Source organism: Muscardinus avellanarius (genome assembly GCF_963383645.1).
Source record: "Muscardinus avellanarius genome assembly, chromosome: 10".
Taxonomy (NCBI): Eukaryota; Metazoa; Chordata; class Mammalia; order Rodentia; family Gliridae; genus Muscardinus; species Muscardinus avellanarius.
Genome location: NC_137796.1, coordinates 3,766,639 through 3,787,357, shown reverse-complemented (window position 1 = coordinate 3,787,357; position 20,719 = coordinate 3,766,639). Strand labels below are relative to the sequence as shown.

Below are 20,719 nucleotides of genomic sequence, written 5' to 3'. Positions count from 1 at the left end.
CTTGGGAAGGACCCAAAAGCCTATTTCAAGTCCTACTTATATTAGTATTTAAAGACAGGGAGGGAATATTTGCTCCCTGCCTACTAAATGAATGAGCTTGCTTTTCTTGCCCTAGTCAAAAGAATCGAGGAATCCATCCGCTTTCCCTGTCGCCTCTACCCCCAAGTACAACTTTCTTGTTGACCTTTTCAAAACAAGGAAACCTTTACCGCAGCCAGGGCAACAAAGGCGCCTTACATTCCCCGTGGCTTGCAGATGAGCTATGTTTAATGAGTTTATATAAAGAGCTTGGCATCACAGCCGGGGTGGCGTGTGCTCGTTATAATCATTTCAGCCATTCTTGTCTCGCAGGGCAGGCCTATTTTTTCTTTGTGTTTTTAATATTCGGGTGGTGGTAAGCTATACGTTCTAAAATTGACCATCATTTCTGGTATTTGTAAGTGTGCATTTTTGTAGTGTTAAGAACATTCACTCGGCGTGTGACCATCCACATTGTGTAACCCTCGGCTTTCTTTTGTCTTGCAAAACTGAAAGTTTCACATCCCCATGAAACGCTAACCCCCGTGGCCCTCTCTGCAGCTCACGCGAGTGGAATCCTGCAGTGTTCCTCTTATGACTGGTTGACTTCGGTTAACTTGTACCCTTCACGGTTCTTCTGTGTTGTAGCAGGTGTCAGAATTTCCTTCCTTTCTTTCTTTCTTTCTTTCTTTCTTTCTTTCTTTCTTTCTTTCTTTCTTCCTTCCTTCCTTCCTTCCTTTCTTCCTTTCTTTCTTTCTTTCTTTTTTTTTTTTTGCAGTACTGAGAATTGAACCCAGGGGCATTCTACCTCCAAGCTACACCCCCAGCCCTATTTTTTATTCTTTATGTTGAAACAGAGTCTCACTAAGTTGCAGAGGCCTCACTAAGTAGCTGAGGCTGGCTGTGAACCTGTGAACCTCCTGTCTCAGCCTCCCAAGTTCTGGGATTACAAGCGTGCCCACTGCGCCCGGCTCTGCTGTCCATCTTCAGGTGCGTGTTCCCAGAAGTGAAACTGCCCGGTCATCAGAGAACTCTAGGTTTAGTTTTTTAGGAACTGCGAGGCTGTTTTTCCATAGCAGCACCACCACTGCCATTCCCAAGGCTTGCATTTATTTATTCATTCATTCATTTATTCATTCATTTTTGAGAAAACATGTTTCTGCTTTTCCAGAATTCCCTACTCCAGTTCCATTTGCAGAAATTTAGGTCCTGGGCCACCTTCTCCCCTGTCCCTGTAGAAGGAATCACATGGTCTTACTGAAAAAGAGTTGGGGGCCAGGCGTGGTGGCGCACGCTTGTAATTCCAACATTCGGGAGGCTGAGACTGGAGGATCGCGGTTCCAGGACAGCCTCAGCTACTTAGTGAGGCCCTCCACAACTCAGTGAGACCCTGTTTCAAAAAATAGACAAAAAAAATAGGGCTGGGGTTGTAGCTCAGAGGTACAATGCCCCTGGGTTCAATCCCCAGAGCCACCGGAAAAAAAAAAAAGAAAAGAAAAGAAAAAGAAAGAAAGAAAGAAAGGAAGGAAGGAAGGAAAAAAAAAGAGAAGAGAAGAAAAAGAATGGGGCTTCACACTTCTCTTCTCCCTGGGCCCCATCGGCTGGGCTCTTCGAGAAGGTCCCCTCTCCTCTGGGAGCAGCCCACTTGCCCAGGGCTTTGGGGAGGGTCTGCGGCTCGGGCCCCTCAGCCTTTGCTGGGCCCATCGGCGAGCTTGCAGCGGCCGGCTCCCTGCAGGTGGACTTACACAAAGGACTGTCGGAGTTTGCGGTGACACAGCGTAGACTGGTCCACGGCTGGAACGAGTTTGTCGCCGACAACACCGAGCCCATGTGGAAGAAATACCTGGACCAGGTAGGACCACAGGTGTCCTTTGCTGTAGTAGCCATAAGCCGGGGAGGTAGGGCAGCCGGGCACTGGATAAATATTGATCTAGGGCGTCCTTGGACAGGCCCGCCCAGGGGATGGGGTGGGTGCTCTGTGGGATAAAGAGGCCTTCCTCTCCTTCAGGCTCCTCTGAGGCAGCAGGACGACTTCTGAGTAGGTAACTAGCAACCTGGATGGCCGTGATCAGGAGTAATATTAATTATGCCCTCAGAGGGCTCACCACGTGCCGGGCATCCTGATGAAGGTTTATAAGTAGCATTAATTTACTTCACCCTCCTCCTGACCCCATTGTGCAGGGGGGGCAGGGCACAGAAGCCCCAAAATACTTCCCCAGTGTGGGGAGAGTTGCTAGAATCCTCAAATAAAAAGAAAGCCATGGCTCGCGGACAGCCTCAGCTACTTGGTGAGGCCCTCCGCAACTCAGTGAGACCCGGTTTCAAAATAAAGAATAAAAACTAGGACAGGGGGTGTAGCCTGGAGATAGAATGCCCCTGGGCTCCATCCCCAGACCCGCAAATAAAAAAAAAAGTCATGTTAAATGCAAACTTCACATATATTAAACAAAAGACAGCTTTTAAGTATACAATGGGCATACTTTTTAAAAAAATAAAAAAAAGCTCCTTGAGCCAGGCACAGTGGTGCACGCCTGTAATCTCAGTACTTGGAAGGTGAGACAGGAGGGTCACAGGTTCAAGGTCAGTTCAGGAACTTAGCAAGAACCCTCAGCAACTTAGCAAGAACCTGTTTCAAAATAAAAAGGGCTGGGTGGGTAGCTTGGCGGTAGAACACCCCCGAGTTCAATCTCCAAGAGCAAAAAGTACATACAGACTCCTTGTTTATCTGAGATGCACATTTAACTTGTCTGCTTGTAATTCATCTGGCAAAGTGATCTCAGAGTCGCACAGGGCAGTAAGGCCATGCCGAGAAGCACAACCAGTGCTGGTGGCAGAGCCCCCGCCCCCTGAGCTAGGGCCAGCAGGGCGCTGACTTGAGGGGACACACATCACAGACACCAAGAAGTCATTAAGAAGAAGAATGGGGAAAATAGACCCAGCCACAGGCCCCAGTCTAAAGGCCAGTACCCCCACCAATCACCCAGCACCAAGTCAGACAGGCCCCATGGACAGGCAGTTTTCCAGATGCCCGAAGATGTCTGGATGGCCAGGTTCCCCCTCCCTGGGCTCCTGCATTCCTTAACCATCTCCTGCTTCCCCTCTCCCCACTCGCTGGCTCCCGGGCTGCCCCAGGCTTCAGCTGTTTTCCTATTGGCTCCTTGTGTAAAGCTTTCTTGATTGGCCAGTTTGAAGACCAATCACAGCCCTTGCAGCATCTTTAGCCTCCCTTCTCCTGGTGGTCCTCATTGCTCAATTCCCGTCCTTCATCAAAGGGTGGGGGCTTGCGGGAGCGCGCAGAGCTGCTGCCTGGGGCCCAGCGTGCACGAGCCGGCTCTGTCTACGCTCACCTGTTCCTCCCGCACATCTGTCCCTCTGCAACAGTGTTCCAGGTGCCGTGATTCTCTGCCTCCTCTGCTGACGGGCGCTCACCACCCTGCAAGGCGGCCTTGTCATGCCAGAGTCCTTGTGAGCGATTCCACACAGTGTGACCATGAGGTGTGGCCCCCGGGGCCACGAGGGGAGCACGGGTTAGAATCAGATAGATAGCCCAGGTCAAAGCCCGGTCGCCAGCTGTGTGTTTGAACAAGTTACTGAACCTTTTCCTCTTCCTTTTCCTCCCCATCTTCTCCCTCTGCCCCTTCTTCTCTCCCTCCTTCTCCTCCTCCTCCTTGACTTGTTTATATTCTAGAGGTTGAATTCAGGAGCATTCTGACTCTAATCTACTAAGCTACACCCGCAGACCTTTTTTTTTTAAAACAGGGTCTCACTAAGTTGCTGAGTCTGGCCTTGAACCTGCAATCCTCCTGTCTCAGCCTCCCAAGTATTGAAATTACAGGCATGTGCCACCACAGCTGGCTACTAACCTCCTGCTACTTTTTCTTCAAAAACAATGAGAGTAATAACTACTCACTATTGTGAGTTTTACTTAAGAATGCTTGGAGCCGCGCATGGTGGTGCATGCTTGTAATCCCAGCATTCAGGAGGCTGAGACAGGAGGATTGCAGTCCACGGACAGCCTCAGCTACTTAGTGAGGCCCTTTGCAACTCACTGAGACCCTGTTTTAAATAAAGAATAAAAAATAGGACAGGGGGTGTAGCTCAGAGGTAGAATGCCCCTGGGCTCCATCCCTAGACCCTAAAAAAAAATGCTTGGCACATATTAAATGCTTAATAAAGGCTGGCCTCTCGTCCACCGAGCCTCTCCCCATGTGTGTAGTTAGAATGTAGCAGTTAGGAGCACAGGTTTAGGTTGTGTGGACTCAGTCTGCTTCTCCTCTACCTGGATCCTTGGGCAAACTTGTTTCAGCCTCAGGTGCTGATTTAAAGGAGGAGGAGTCACAGGAGCTGCGTATCTGTCAGTCTTCCCGTGTGCCTTAGCCAGGGCTCTTGAGAGGTGGTGTTTAAGCCGGGCGTGGTGACGCACACTTGTAATCCCAGTACTTGGCAGGCTGAGACAGGAGGCTCGCAGGTTCATGGCTAGTCTCAGCTACTTAGTGAGGCCCTCTACAACTTAATGAGATCCTGTTTCAAAATAAAAATAAATAGCCGGGCGTGGTGGCGCACGCTTGTAATCCCCGCGCTTGGGAGGCAGAGACAGGAGGATCGCGCAGGTTCGAAGCCAGCCGCGAGCGCTGGCTTAGGAGACCCTGTTTCCAAATAAAAAAGTATAAAAAATAGGTCTGGGAGTGTAGCCCGGAGGTAGAAGGGCTTCCAGGAACCCCAGTACCACCAAAAAAAAATAAAAATAAAAATAAAAATAAATAAATAAATAAATAGGGCTGGGGTATAAATCTGGAGAAAGAATGCCTCTGGGTTCCATCCCCAGTTGCAAAAAAAAAAAAAAGGTGGCTTTCTCTTTTTCTTTTTCTTTTCTTTTCTTTTCTTTTCAGTACTGGGGATGGAACCCAGGGGCATTCTACCTCCGAGCTACACCCCCAGCCCTATTTTTTATTCCTTATTTCGAAACAGGGTCTCACTGAGTTGCAGAGGGCCTCACTAAGTAGCTGAGGCTGTTTGCAAACCCAGATCCTCCTGTCTCAGCCTCCCGAGTGCTGGGATTACAAGTGTGCGCCACCACGCCCGGCACAAGGTGGCTTCCAACATCAGACGTGAACAAAGCCCACCCTTAAGGATGGGTCCCTAGCCCTTTGTGGTCGAGTTAGCGTGCGGTGTGTTTGCATCCAGAAGCCATCATCCTGCGGGCTGTGGTTTTCTTGGTGGCTACCATTTATTGAGCACCTACTGTATACTGGGGCCTTCTATTCTTGTGGTGACAAATCTCCAGAGCCGAGAGAGAGCTGAGTCTTAGTAGCATTGCTGGAAGTTTCTTGCGAGTCCACGGTGGAGGCAGACAGGAGCTCACAGACTTGCCCTCCACACCACAGGGACAGACCCAGCCCCAGGTCCCCAGAGGACCAGGGATCCCAGGTCAGACGTGGCCTGTATTCTGAGGAGCTTGCCAGGGGCATCAGTGGATGCCTTCGCTAGCGTCCAGCAAGAAGGGGAATGTCTTTGCGCCGCTCATGGCTGAAGAGTCAAAGCAGTTGCTGTGGCCAACTTAGGGGGGACCTGTCCAAAAGAAGCCCCGTCCTTACAAACACAGAGCTTTGCCCCGGGTGAGACGGGGTCTGAATCCGTCCAAGGCATGAGGCCAAGGTGCTTCTCACCTTGAGAAGCATCTATCATGTGTCCAGTCCCACTTCCCTTTGCGCCTTGGCTGGCGGGAAGCCCGGCGCTCAGGACATGGCCCTTTAACTGACCCTGACTTGAAATTTTCCCGAGCTCCACTCTGCTCTGCTCTCTGGTTCTGTTTCTGGGCGCTGGTGTCCCCTTGGGCTTCTTAGTAACGCGGGACACTTTGAAATGTCACTGGGAAATGAAGGGCGCGTACCTTACACAGAAGGCCAAAGTCCTGCCAGGAACTTGTTAGAACACCTGTTCCGGGGGCGTCGGCGCAGCCTGCTCCTCCGAGAGGAGCCCGTCGATGTCCACGCCTGGGCGGTGTGATGCACAGGCCTGGGGGCCAGGCGGCGAGAGGGGAATGCTTGGCCACACTGGGCCAGGCTGACCGTGCCAAGGTGCTGACCTGGAGCCTCACGCTGGGCCGGGATGGGCCAAGGTCACAGGCAGGGCGGGGCCGGTGCGGTTGACCCAGGGAGGGCCAGTGGTGGGATTGCAGGCAGAGGAGAACCAGGGCGTGGAGGGGTCCCGGTGGGACTGCCCAGGAAGCCCGGCCTCTTGCAAAGCTCCAAGTCACACACTTGGAACAAGTGAGAAGCCACACTGGTCTCCGCCATTAAGAACCTGCTTCATAGCTGGGCGTGGTGGCGCACACTTGTAATCCAAGTACTTGGGAGGCTGAGACAGGAGGATCGCAGGCTCGTGGCCAGCCTCAGCTACTTAGTGAGGCCCTGTTTCAAAATAAAGAGTAAAAAATAGGGCTGGGGGTGTAGCTCGGAGGTAGAATGGCCCTGGCTTCAATCTCCAGTATCGCAAATAATAAAAATAATAATAAAGAGCGTGCCTCGTCTTCTATCTTTCAGTTCAAGAACCCGCTGATCCTGCTGCTGCTCGGCTCGGCCTTGGTGAGCGTCCTCACGAGGGAGTACGAGGACGCCGTGAGCATCGCCATGGTGAGTGCGGCGCCTGGCCTGGACGGCTGCCGGCGTGGCTGAGCCTCTGCCTGCTGCCTGCAAGGAGGAAAGAGCTTGCTGTTGGCCAAAACACAAACGCAGCAGAAAGAAAGCGACTCACCTCTCTCTCTCGACCCCCAGTGTCAAGGTGTCTGTCTGGTCGCGCTCTCTTGCTGGACTTACAGATTGCTTTCAGCTCTTTGCCAGAAATACTGTAATAGAGAACCCTTTCCCACGGCCCCTGCGTTGGGAGGGTTGATCCTGTGCTGCGCGGGGTTACGTAGCAAAGCGGGACCACGTTTAAGTTTAATCCATTGTTCACACTGTTCAGAGTTACTTCTCTGCATCTTTTGGGGGAAAAAATTATTTAAACTGCGTGTGGTGGCATACACCTGTAATCCCAGTACTTGGGAGACTGAAACAGGAGGATCGCAGGTTTGAGGATAGACTCAGCAATTTAGCAAGGCCTTCTGCAGCCTAGTGAGACCTTGTTTTAAAGTAAAAAAGAGCTGGGCGTGGTGGCGCACGCTTGTCATCCCAGAATTCTGGAGGCTGAGACCAGAGGATCGCGGTTCGCCAACAGTCTCAGCTACTTAGCGAGGCCCTCTGCAACTCAGTGAGATCCTGTTTCAAAATAAAGAATAAAAAATAGGGCTGGGGGTGTAGCTCGGAGGTAGAATACCCCTGGGTTCCATCTCCAGTTCTGCCCAAAAAAAAAAAAAAAAAAATTTAAAAGGTTGTGGGGGATGCCAGGTGTGATGGCGCACCCTTGTAATCCCTGCGCTTGGGAGGCGCTTGGGAGGACTGCACAGGTTCAAAGCCAGCTTTGCTGGCTTAAGAGACCCTGTTTCCAAATAAAATATAAAATAGGTCTGGGAGTGTAGCCCGGAGGTAGAAGCGTTCCATCCCCAGTACCACACACACACACACAAAGGTTGTGGGTATACCTCGAAGGTAGAACGACTGGGTTGAATCCCTGGACCCACCAAAATTATTCAAGTGAAATTCACATTTGAAAGGTGGCCATTTTAGTCAGGCGTGGTGGCACATGTCTGTAATTCCAGTCCTTGGGAGGCTGAGACAGGACGATCGCAGGTTTGAGGACAGCCTCAGCCAGTAGTGAGATTCTCAGCAACCTAGCAAGACCCTGTTTCCAAATAAATAAAATCAGGCTGGGAGTGTAGCTCGAAGGTAGAATGCCTCTGGGTTCTATCCCCAGTAGCACACACACACACACACACCAAAAAACGTTGACCATTTTGAAGTGAATAATTCAGTACAATTTGGCATGTTCACAATATCGGGCGCCCCTGGGAGCATGTGCACCCCTGGGGAGCAGAATTTGGTTGAGTTTTCTGCTCTTGTGGGGGGAAGGGGCCGGAGAGGATCTTGTCTGTTTTCTAAGTTTCTGCCAGTGGACTTATTTTGCACAAACAAAGGAAACGCGCTTTGAAGCTCCGGTCCTCTCTGGGGAGCCGCCGGCGCTCAGCCTCCCCTGTCCCCTCCTGTCCCCAGGCTGTCCTCATCGTGGTCACTGTGGCCTTCATCCAGGTGTGTACCCCCGGGGTCCCGGGGCGGGGGGTGCGCGGCATGACGGGAGCGCCGTGGAATCCCCACCCCTGAGCCCGCATCCAATGTGCTTCCTGCCAGGAGTACAGGTCGGAGAAGTCTCTGGAGGAGCTGACCAAGCTGGTTCCTCCGGAATGTAACTGGTACGTTGGCGCCTCCCTGGGTCTCTGGCTCCTCAGAGGAGCAGGTGGGCTGGTGATTTGGGCAAATGCCTGGTAGACGTTGTGCCCTTTGTGGCGTGATTTAGGAGAACCCCGTGGCGCGGGGAATTGCGAGACCTGGTCTCCGCCCTGACGACAGGCTGCTCTGCGGCCTGGGGAGAGTCGTTACCCGCTTGGGCCTCCACTCTATCGCCCGTGTCTACGCCAGGCCCCTAGTCTGGGGGGCCACGGATGGCGGCGTGGCTTTGGGAAGAGCCTGTGGAATTGTGTTCATCCATGAGCATTCTCTAGCGGGAGAGAGGGCGAGGCTGACTACTTCTCCAAGGGTGACCCGGGAGAGAGCCCCCAGCCCGCAGGAGCCGGCGGGGCCGGGAGTGGAGCAGGACCCGCGGGCGCCGACTCAGGCCGGTAGTTGCTTGCCTGGCCCCACCTTGACACGCATCACGCTTTCCAAAGAATAAAGACAAAATCGTCCATCAGTCCCTCGCAGGCATCTTGTCTTAGTGAGGCATGGTGGGAGAGAAAGTTCCAGAAACATTCCATAAGCTGTAGGGACGCCATTACAGTCCTGTGCGCCTGCCTGCGGCTTTATGTGTGGCTGGGCACGTGATCCATCTTATTTATTTATTTTTGTACAGTGTTGAACTCAAGGGCATTCTACCTCTGGGCCATACCCCCAGGCCATTTGTCTGTTTGTCTGTCTGTTTGTCTGTCTGTCTGTTTGTTTGGAAATAGGGTCTGGCTAGGTTTCTGAGAGTATTGCCACATTGCTGAGGCTAGCCTTGATCCTCTAATCCTCCTGTCTCAGCCTCCCGAGTACTGGGATACAGGTATGTCCCACCATGCCTGGCTACTCTTAGTTTTCATTGGACTAAGCGGTCTTGGCGTCTCAGGTTAGAGTGTCTGCTAGAGCCTTCTCTTGGGGCAGAGGGGACGCTCACAGACACCTGGGGCCTCTCTTGACTTTAAGGGTTAATATGCCCATAATTCATCAGTGTATCTCCTTATTTTAAAAAAAAATGGAGAGATTTTGAAAATGGTCAAAGTTTCCCACTAGCTCCCGCTGCCGTGGGTGAGGCTGCCCCGCGGGTGAGGCTGCCCCGCGGGTGAGGCTGCCCCGCGGGTGAGGCTGTCCCGTGGGTGAGGCTGTTCCGCGGGTGAGGCTGTCCCATGGGTGAGGCTGCCCCGTGCTAATATTTCCTTCTGAACATACAGTCTTGCTTTAACTAAGGCCACGGGAAGACTTTCAGGACCTGGGGTGCTTGGGAAGGACCTGGCCACGTGGCACCTTTTGTGTGTGTGTGTGTGTGTGTGTGTGTGTGTGTGTGTGTGTGTGGTGCTGGGGGTGGAACCCAGGGGCTTTTCTACCTCCGGGCTATACTCCCAAACCTATTTTTTATACTTTATTTGGAAACAGGGTCTCACTAAGTTGCTGAGAGCCTAAGTAGCTGAGGCTGGCTTCGAACCTGCGCGATCCTCCTGTCTCAGCCCCCCAAGTGCCATGCCCGGCGGCACCTTTCTTTTTCAAAGGGTAATTTTTGGGGAAGAACCTTGGTATATACCTGGACACTTTGTCCAAGTGGAATGGGGAGGTTCTGGCGAGATGCAGCCCGGCCTCTGGTGGTTTGGGGTCGGAGGGGTGTGTGTGTGTGTGTGTGTGTGTGTGTGTGTGTGTGTGTGTGTGTGTGTGTGTAAGGCACACAAGCTCAGATTCTGTGAACAAGGAATAAGAGAAGTCTACTCCAGCGTGCAAAGGTCCTGGGACCAGAAGCAGCTGGGTGTTTTCAGGGACGGATGGAACAAGGAGCGGGGCCGCAGGCGGCAGCCAGGCCAGGGGGGACCCAGCATGGCTCCGGGGATGGAGCGCTCGGAGGGTCTGGAGCAGGAGGGAGCTGGGGCCTGACTCTGTTACGAGCCCTCTGCGTGGTGTGCATGTGTGTGTGTGTGTTAAAGACAGACAGACACAAGACAGAAATGACAAAACAGAAACAAAAAGAAGACGCTGCGGAAGCACCAGGGACCAAGAACAACTCCAGAAGGTCCATGGTGGGCGGTGGACATCGATGGCCAGGCGCGGGGTCTGTCAGAAGTCCAGCCGCGATGTCATCCACCAAATAAGACGAGCTGACGTAAGTGTTCTGTCCCTCGGATCTTCAGCGTAAATACCAAGTCCTGGCCTTTCCGGTGAATAGGGTATTATTGATGGCTCCAGACACACCACTTCTAAACGAATTTGATTTTTGAGAACAGCAGTGGCTGGCAGCCCGAGAGGAGCTGGAAGAGGTCTGCAGACTTCACAAAACCCTGCTCCCCGAGTCCGGAGACCCAAGGGGGGCGTGCCACGCAGACCCTCTGGGCGTCGCCTCTCTCTTATGCGATCATCATTTATTGAGCACCTACTGTGTGCCAGAAAAACCACACTGAGTCGACACCGGCGGGCGGAGTGCGAAGCCCGGGCCTCGGGGTGCTCAGTCCTGGCAAGGGAGGCCATCAAGAGCTCACGAGGACGTGTGTGTGGGGTGCAGCGGGTGCCTTAGCGCCAGAAACCCACAGTCACTCGGCAAAGCAAAATAGCAGCCAACGTCCACAGGGGTGAAGAGTGGCCTGCGGAGACGCGCCAAACACCTCTCATCAGCAGCCCTGCCTGACATTTAAAGGGAGCTGACATTTGAGGCAGCCACGGGAAGCATCTAAGGAACCCAGGGATCTCTGGTCGGCCCCTGTGCTTCAAAGGACAGAAAACTCGTGTGTACAGACCACAGGAGATTGCGTTGTCATATCAGGGGCGGGGAGGGGGGCGGTGGGGTTGATTGGCAGCACCAGGGGCCTGGTCTCTACCTCTTTGCCATCTTCTCTGGCTGGCTTGCCTCAAGGCCCCAGGATGGCTGCCACAGCCCCAGGCTCCACAGCCAAACGTGTGAAGGGCCCACTTGGGGGGTGGGGAGAAAGAGGAAGATAGAGGAAAAGACAAAGACCTTTCTCAAAGAGGCTAGGGTTTCATGACGCATGCATCCATGACCAAGCCTATTACTGGCAGGAAATTGGGCCTCCCAGCGATCTTAGCCAGCCGTGACCCACCCCTGGAGCGTGAACCCCAGTTACTCCAGGGTGGGTACCTGCGCAAGCTCAGATTCTGCGAACCGGGAGATGGCTACCCCATCATTTAAAGAGCGCAAAGACCTGGGACCGGAAGCAACTGGGTGTGCTCAAGGACCCCATGGAATGAGGAGCTGGACAGGCGGCAGGAGGCTGGCCAGGCCAGAGGAATTTAGCCAAGCCCTGGGGACGGAGCATCTGGAGGCCAGGGGTTCGGAGCAGGCGGGAGCTGAACCCTGGCTGTGTGCAGATCCCCCGGCATGCCACGTGGGTGGGTGCATCGGAAGAGGCGGAGGGGTGGCCAGTGCGCAGCCAGGGCGGATGGGGCACTGTGTGTGGGATTCCAGCAGAGCCCTGGCCCCAAAGCCGGCTCTGAACCAGACTCTGCAGCCCAGAGCAGACGCACGGCTCCCCGCGGCAGCACCGTCAGGCCTCAGAGCTCCCTGGGCCTGCACAGCTTCCAGAGACCGGGGGGCCCCGCCCTGTTCACAGGCCAGGCAGGGTAGCAGCCTCATTTTTTATATCAAGCCAGGGTCACCCAGGAGCCGCACATTTGCCCCAAAGCCTTTTAGGATACCGAGTTAAAAAAAAAAAAAAAACTGCCAGGCATGTTGGCACACACTGTAATCTCAGTACTTGGGAGGTTGAGACAGGATGATCTCAGGTTTGAGGCTAGCTTCAGCAATATAGGGACCCTGTTTCAGATTTTAGAGAAATATAAAATAGGGCTGGGCATGTAGCTCAGAGGTAGAATGAGATTGGATTCAGTCCCAGGTAACACACACACACACACACACACACACACACACACACACACACACGTCATAAAACCATTAGGCACAGTGAGCCACGTTGTAATTCCAGTACTTGAGAGACTGAGACAGAAGGATCACAGGTTCGAGGCCAGCCTCATCAACTTAGCCGAGACCTTCAGCAACAGAGTAAGACCCTGTTTCAAAATAATAATAATAAGCCGGACGTGGCGGCGCGCGTTTGTAATCCCAGCATTCGGGAGGCTGAGACTGGAGGATCGCGGTTCGTGGACAGCCTCAGCTACTTAGTGAGGCCCTCCGCAACTCAGTGAGACCCTGTCTCAAAATAAGGAATAAAAAATAGGGCAGGGGGTGTAGCTCGGTGGTAAAATGCCTCTGGGTTCCATCTCCAGACCCACACACACACAAAAATAGTGATGATAAAAGGGCTGGAGATGTCGCTATAATCAAAATAATAATAATCATAATGACAGGGCTGGGATGTCCCTGGGTTTGGCATTATCTGGCTCAGGAATGCAGAGGGTTTTTTCTAAAACTGAAAGATAAAGCGTGTTCTACTAACTACGCATCTGCAGTTAATCGACATGCATAAAACTGGGGTGTCCGCTCGGTGCCCCTGCCTTTTCCCGCCCGCTGCAGCATTCGGGAAGGGAGGCCCCAGCACGTGCTCGCCAGAGACCTGGTTCCCGGAGACATCGTGTCTCTCTCCACTGGAGACCGGATCCCTGCCGACATCCGACTCACCGAGGTGAGCGTGGGCGCCGGGCGGGACGCGCTCGCGCGCATGCCACACCAGTCACACCTGGGCGAGGCAGCTACTTTCCAGCGTAGAGTCTTCGGCCCCGTTTCATGCACCGCTAGCCTCACAATAAGTACCTTAATCCTCCAACCCCGTCCGTGGTTTCGGATGTCCACAGTCAACTGTGGTCTGAAAATAGAAGCAACCCTTGACTCTGGAGAGAGAGCCCACATCCACAGTTTTCGTAACAGTGTATCATTCTAATTTTCCACTTAGCTATCTTGATTCTTTGGAGAGACCACATTGGCTTGCTTGTGACAGTGTATTATTACGATCACTCCGTTTTCTTGCTAGTTATCATTGACCTCTTCGTGGGCCTCCTTTGTGGTTCGCGTGGAGAGGGACAAATCCAGTATCTGTCGGGTTTGGTGCTCTCTGGCTCAGGAATCCACTGGAGGCTTGCGACGTGTTTTTGCCCCCAATGACTCGCCTTGTCTTCAGGACCTCCTCATTCTTCCCTGCCCTGCCTAGGGTAAATAAACTGGGGACTGTTTGGGGCTGGGAGGCCATCGCTTCCTGCTGGTATTTTGCAAGCCTGTCGGACAATCAACAGTTTTATTTATTCACAGTGGGAAACCTTTACCAGCTAGGAAGTTCTGAGAGCCAGGAGCACTTCACTGTGCACGCATTTTAAACATTTTAAAGCCTGGCAGGTCCAGGAAGCAGCTGATTTACGAAGCTCTTAAAGAGCCCCTACTGGCGTAGTTCCGTTCCTGGGATCACGAAGCTCTGTTTTCTTTTCTCCTGGGTTAAAGCACAGGTGAACCTGGCACAGTAGGAAGGGAGTAGTGTGCTTTCTTTTCTCTGCTATTTCTCGAAATAAAAAGAGAATCGAATTACAGTTGTCAGGACTCCAAGTCCCAATTTGTCTGGGAGGCGGGAGCCCCAGGAGCCTGGTGTGGCCGGGGCAGGGCAGGGCCAGAGCCTCCCGTGGCCTGCTTGGGCTGGGCCAGCTCCTCGCAGCCGCTGGTGCCCTGTGGGTCTACATCCCACGCCCCTGCCCCGAGACTGTGTCCAGGGAGGCACCAGGGGCTCCCTCTGCCAGCCCCCCACCACCTCTCCTTCCCATCCAGAACGCCTCCTCAGCCTCCGCCTCCCTGGGTTTTTCTCACGCAGAGAACTAATATTTTTCTTTTCTTTTTGTGTGTGGCACTGGATTAAACCCACAAATATTCCATCTCTGAGTGCCACCTCCAACCCTATCTTACTTTATATTTTGAAACAGGGCCTTGCTAGGTTAGCACATGTTAGCCTCGAACCTGTGACCTTCCTGTCCCGGCCTCCCAAGGTCAGGGATTAAGGTGTGCACCACTGAGCCAGCTGGGAATCTTTTCTGAACACGGCCTGCATCGCAAGCCGTGCTTGGCAGCGGCGGAGCCCCTGGGCAGGGCGGGGCTGCCAGGTTTCATTCCCTAGGGAAATCAAGGCACCTGAGTTTGAGTGTCTAGGCTCAAACTATGGTGTCCATACAAATATGAAATTATTTTGGAAGTACACACACACTTGTGTCAGGTCTGTGTTAACCACTGCATAAAAATTCTCTTCTTTCAGCTGGGTGTGGTGGCACACGCCTGTAATCCCAGTTCTTGGGAGGCCGAGACAGGAGGATTGCAGGTTCGAGGCCAACCTCAGCTACTTAGTGAGGCCCTCCACAACTTAGTGAGACCCTGTTTCAAAGTTAAAGAGTAAAAGAGGGCTGAGTTCTGAGTTCACTCTCCATAACCACATTTAAAAAAAGAAAAGAAAAAGGGAAAAAGTTCTAGAAATATTTTAGGTTCAGGAGAAAAAAGTGGCTCGTGAGAGGTTCCCACGGGCCACTGGGGTCCTTTGCTGCCCATGTGGCCCTCGCTCAGGTGCACCTGGAGAATCAGCCGCCCATCTCCAGGATCTCCTTGTCTCCCGTGACCGTGGCTGTGCTGACGAGGGCTGCCCAGGCACGTCGCAGAATGTCCCGAGACCCCTCGGGACCCTCGGGGACGTCGCCTTACTGTCCAGAGCAGGGGAGCCGCCAGGAGCCGCAGGGGGCTGGGAAGCCGGGCTACGGGACGTGGCCACAGCTGGGCGGGCGCCCTCTCCCAGGGCTGGGGGTGGGATGGGCCTTTCCTGGCGTGTGCTGACCCCTGCCATCCTGGGGACGGGGCTCCTAAGCAGGGCCCATATACAGATATATATATATGTTTTTTAATTGCTGTTGAATTTGAGGTTTTAAGTGATAGAAAACTCATAGGGTGCTGTTTGATTTTTTTGTTTTGGGTTTTTTTTGTTGTTGTTGTTTTGTTTTGGTGGTACTGGGTTCCTGGAAACTCTTCTACCTCCGGACTACACTCCCAGACCTAATTTTATACTTTTTATTTGGAAACAGGGTCTCTTAAGCCAGCGCGGCTGGCTTCGCACCTGCACGATCCTCCCGTCTCCGCCTCCCAAGCGCGGGGATGACAAGCGTGCGCCCGCACGCCCGGCCATAGGGTGCTGTTTGAGAATGCTAACTGAGCTCTTGTGGGCTCGTGGAAGACGAGGTCTCTGTCTGTGTCCGTTTTCTCCGCTTTAGACGGCAAGGTCCCCAGGGGTACAGTTCATCTTGCACCCTGACGCCGCCTTAGCCACACTGTCCGCTGGTCTTGGCAACAAGAGATTGTGTGGTGGATGTGAAGGCACACACCTGTAATCCTCGTACTTGAGAGGCTGAGACAGGAGGATCGCTGGTTCAAGGCCAGCCTCAGCAACTTAGTGAGGACTTCAACAATTTAGCGGGACTCTGTTTCAAAACAAAAATTGTTTTTTAATGGGCTGGGGTGTGTAGCGTGGAGATAGAACACCTCTGGGTCCAATCCCAAACGCCACATATATTTGTGTATATATTGTACGAGGAAGTTAGGAGCTGAGATTCTGGAACCAGAGATTCCATTCAAATCTCTGGTCACTATAGAAACTTGAGCAAATCACGCAGTCTCTCTGTGCCTCAGTTTCTCCACGGGTAAAATGGAGCCGATGTCACACCTGCCCCAGGGGATATGAATGCTGAGAGCTGGAACGCTCACACCTCCCTCCTCGCTCTTGGACCACGTGGGTGTTTCCGAGCCCCGTGTGTGTTTCTGGTGTTAACCTGACCTTAGATTGTTGTTTGATGCCCTTGCTCAGTGTCTGAGTCTGTTTTGTGCTACAGTAATAAAATGCCTGAGGCCGGAGAGCTCATAAAGACAAAAGGTTCCTTCTGCCTCGCGGTTCTGGCAGTGAAGGCCGAGTCTGCTGGCGACCGTCCTGTGGCTGGGTCCTGAGACACATGGCAGGAGACAGGAGTGTGCGTGTGTGTCTTCTGGTCTCTCTCCCTGTCTTCTTTGTAAAGCCACCAGGACTCAGTCACCAGGTTCTACCCTGATGACTTTAATCCCATTCCCCGCCTGAGGCCCTGCTTCTATACACCATGGTCAGATAAAATTTTCACCACTTATTATCTCACAGTGAGGATTAAATGTCAACCCGTGAGCCCTGGGGTCACTGCGTCCATATCCAAACCAGAGCTCTTGCTGTTCTGAGACCGTAGGGAGGTACACGGGCGCAGGGAGCTGCTGAGGCGGGCCAGGCCCAGGGCTGGGGGGGCCCGGGTCTCGGAGAGTGTGCCCCAAAACACCCACCGCCGCAGATCTCCATGCAGATTTCAAATTGCATTAGGAGAGACTTTGATGTTTCCCGAGAGGGGCCACACAGCCAAAGCCTTTCTCCTTTCTTGAGGTATCGGCGGGTGTGAGTCCCGTCTTGGTCCCGGGGTCAGCCCACCCCTTGTTTGAGCTCCACTGGGCTCACTCTGTGGCCCCACGGTGTCTCCTTTTGCTCCCTAGGTCACAGACCTCCTGGTGGACGAATCCAGTCTGACCGGAGAGGCCGAGCCTTGCAGTAAAACCGACAGTCCCTTGCCAGGCAGCGGGGACCTCAGCGCCATGAGCAACATCGTCTTCATGGGGACCCTGGTGCAGTGCGGGAGGGGCCAGGTAAGCTGGGCTCCTGGGCCCCGGCCGCGCCTCCGCAGGCCTCGGGCTGGACGCTCCCTCTCTCTCTTGACCGCAGGGAGTCGTGATTGGAACCGGAGAAAGATCCCAGTTCGGAGAAGTATTCAAGATGATGCAGGCCGAGGAGGTGAGTGCCTTGGCCCTCAGCAGTTGTGGGCCAGGGTTTGTAATTACCTACGCTAGTGATACAACCCTGGGCGTCCCCATTGTAGATTTATTTTTATTTTAAAATGTTTATTCAACGCCGGGGGCGGGGTGGAGGTGCGCGCGCCTGTAATTCCAGTGCTTAGAAGACAAGAGGACTGTGAGTCCAGGGACAGCGTCAGCTGTGGAGGGAGGCTCTTAGCAACCTCGCAAGTCTCTATTTCAAAACCAACAATAAAATCAGGCTAGGAGTGCAGCTTGGAGGTCGAATGCCCCTGAATTCAATCCTCTCTACGATACAACAAAAATTTCATTTTGCTGCTCGTCAGGATGTCACTTCCAGGTGCACAGGTCTTAAGGCGGAGGCTCATGAATTTTCGTTTAGGGGTGTCCCACGTCACTGGCACTAGAGCAAACTACAGTCAGAGGTGAATCCATTTTGGAAAAGGCCAGGCAGAGGCTGGGGCAGGCTGCTGGGACTGCTAAACTCACTGTTCCCTCCCTTCCAGACGCCTAAAACGCCTCTACAGAAAAGCATGGACAAGCTGGGGAAGCAACTGACACTCTTCTCTTTCGGCGTCATCGGTGAGGAGGGGGCTCTGGGGCCCCGGGAGCTGTCCTCAGGCAGCCGCCAGCGCTGCCTCTCAAGTGTCTTCCTGCTCAGCGGCGTGAACATCGGGGCTGGGATCAGAGATGCTCTAACAGCAGCCGAGGGTTTTTGTAGGAGAGCAGGCTGCGTGTATGAGAGCAGGCTGGGTGCTGTAACAGGCAGCCCCAGCTTGCAATGGCTTCACAGAGTGAACACTTAGCTCCTGCTCATGCCACAGTCCGTGGTTGGGTTCCTGGTGTAGTGGCTCTCCTGGATGGCCAGGCCCGGGCCCCTGCCACATCATCTCTGCTCCCTCTAGACCTTTGGAGGCCACAATTCTACTCAACCAGCAGGTGGGAAAAGAAAGGACCTGGAGGTTGTGGGGGCAGTTTTTAAGGCATGCACCAGGAAGTGGAGTCATCACTTTTGCCCATTTCTATTGGCTAGAATGGAGTCATGTGGCCTCCCAGCTGCAAAGGAGACTGGGAAATGCAGCTCCACTGAGCACCAGCCGTATTTCTGTTCTTCTAAGCAGACCTTGTCTGGGCTGGCGCTTCCGGCCTTTTGGCAGAACACCAGTGCAGGTCGTTGGCCCTAGCAGCCCCCATGGGGCTCCCCGGTCCCATCACCTGCTCCTTCCTGCTCTTTCTGGCTCTAGCCTTGATTCTATGCCCTTCATTCCCAGCCTTCAACAAGTGCCCGGCTCATGATAGCTTCTCAATAAGCACTCGCTGAGTGAATGACTGATAAAGAGATACGCTGACGAGTCACTGCTCACACGGGTGCTGTGACAAGGGAGGTGCCGCTGAGTCTGGCTGAGGCCACGGAGCCAGGGGACGTTGCTGGGAGAGCCCACCGCCCCTCCTAGCCACAGGCTGTTGTGCACCCGGCCACCCAGATGCAGTGATTCTCTTAGCGGTCTCCTGTCACACATTACACCCCATTCTGGGTGCCAAGGCCACACAGAACCGGATCAAGCACAGTTGCTTCCCTTAGAAGGGCTCTAGCTGAGTAAGGGAGAGATACTGAACTCACACGACATGTGAAGGTAGCCATTACTTTTGCTCAAGAGAGATAGGAAGACGCCAGGGAGGAGGTGATATTAATCTGGGTCTTACAGGATGAGTAGGAGTTCAGTAAGTGATTGAAAACAAAAAAAGCAACTGGGATCCAGGCAGAAGGAATAACATATTCAAAGGCACGGAAGGTACTTCCCACTCCATCTCAGCTTGGAAGAGATGGTGGTGAGTTTAGCAAAGTGGGGAAGAGGGCGTGCTCTGGAGCCAGCTGGTCTGGGCCATCCACCTAGCTCCACCCCTGGAACGCTGTGACTCTGAGCTCCGCACTCAAAGGCCATGCTCAGGCAAAGAAGACGGTGATGGATTAGTGATGTCTGCCGCGGGCGCAGCAGGGGAAGCAGCTGTCCCTTGCCACCCCTGGGGCTGCGTGCTCATCGGTTCCTCCTGGCAGAATAGAATGCACAGAGGGTCTGGGCGGCTCAAGGCCTCTTTTCCATTCTAGAATAGGGGATAGAAACGAGGGATCCCAGGACAGACCTGGCCCACTGCCCGCTCCTATATCCTGTATGCCCAGCAAGCAGAGAGTATGTCACAAATCTCTGAAGGGCTTTTTAAAGCTCAAGAGAAGAATAGTTCATGGTCTGACGATTACATGAAATTCCAATGTACGCCAGTATTCATTAGTGACGATTTATCAGAACACGACCCGCCACTCCTGGATTATCTGACTGACTGCCTTTAGTTATGACAGCAAGGTAGAATTGCAACAGAGACACTGTGACCCATGAGGTCAGAACTTTCCTGTCTCACCTGTGTGGGAAAAGCGTTCCCACCCTGCCCTTCTCCGAGGGGGTTGCCAGGAGGGCGGGCGCTGCGGGATGGGGACTGGTCTTTCTGTCTCAGTGGCCCCAAGGACAGATATCAGGTAAATGTGCTTCAAGGCAGATTGTCAAAGTAGATAGTGCGACAAGCCTTTCCACAAGATGAAATTTGTTTAACAAAGTACGTCTCCAAGGTCAGGGGCTGGCAAGGCCGCTCCGTGTAAGCCCTCATCCTGTGTTACCCGGAACTGAAATTCGGTGAGCAGGTGCACAGCAGGGCCACGACCCTCCGGGTTTCTCTCTGTAACATTTCAAGAACTTCCCTAGGAGAGGGAGGTTTGGAGGCTGAGTTGCAGGGATCCCTAGAGGGCCTGAGGGGGAAAGTGGAGAAGCCAGAACAATGCTTTCTGGGGGAAGGTGGCGTTTGCCAATTCTTTGGATGTAAATACTCTGAGCCCGACTTCAAGCCACCTGCGGCCAAGTTACTGAACGTGGACTTAAGGACAGATGTGCAAAGCTGATTCTCATCAGCCCCTGTGAACAAGCGGCTTCTACAGGGGGAGGCGCAGGGCCAGGTGAGGCAGGTGGACCCGGGCTCCCTGTCTCTGCTCCCAGGAGAGCTCCCGCTCTGGTCTATTTCACTGGAGAGCTTTGCAGTTCCAGCTAAGATTTCAGTTGGGGAATTAGTTCTACAGCTAATCCTATCTGTGGCTCCCCATTCAGGCACCCACCGCCACCCGCATAAGACATCTCCAGTCCCGTTTGCTGTAGAATGAAGCTGGCGCTCTTCAGCAGGGCCTCTGAGGGCGTTGACGGGCCCACCACCACCCCCGCCATTTCTTTCTTACCGTTTCTGACAGTGCTGACCATTGCGACCACGGTCCAGTGTGGGCCGGGCACTGTGCCAAGCACTGCCCACTTGTCCCGTCTTAATCCCAGGCAACCCCTGGAGGGGGACATGGTCACGATCCCCATTTTATCAAAGGAGATTTGGAGTTTGCACTTGGAAGCCTCAGCACCTTTTCCCATTGCTAGAATCTCTTATGAATATTCATGGCTCTCAGCACACTTGTGGGGCCTCTCATGAATATTCA

General features: G+C 53.4%; 1 protein-coding gene across 1 annotated transcript in view; it reads left to right on the top strand.

The window, feature by feature from the left end:
- ATP2C2 (ATPase secretory pathway Ca2+ transporting 2) overlaps positions 1 to 20,719 on the top strand; it is a gene marked incomplete at both ends in the record, with an annotated part of 62,287 nt that overhangs the window by 20,899 nt on the left and 20,669 nt on the right. Inside the window, 8 exons of the mRNA XM_080703455.1 lie at positions 1,754 to 1,870; positions 6,561 to 6,650; positions 8,166 to 8,201; positions 8,301 to 8,362; positions 12,889 to 12,997; positions 16,885 to 17,034; positions 17,111 to 17,179; positions 17,706 to 17,781. Of these exons, the coding sequence (XP_080559581.1) occupies positions 1,754 to 1,870; positions 6,561 to 6,650; positions 8,166 to 8,201; positions 8,301 to 8,362; positions 12,889 to 12,997; positions 16,885 to 17,034; positions 17,111 to 17,179; positions 17,706 to 17,781 (709 nt within the window). The remainder of the gene's footprint in view (positions 1 to 1,753; positions 1,871 to 6,560; positions 6,651 to 8,165; positions 8,202 to 8,300; positions 8,363 to 12,888; positions 12,998 to 16,884; positions 17,035 to 17,110; positions 17,180 to 17,705; positions 17,782 to 20,719) is intronic.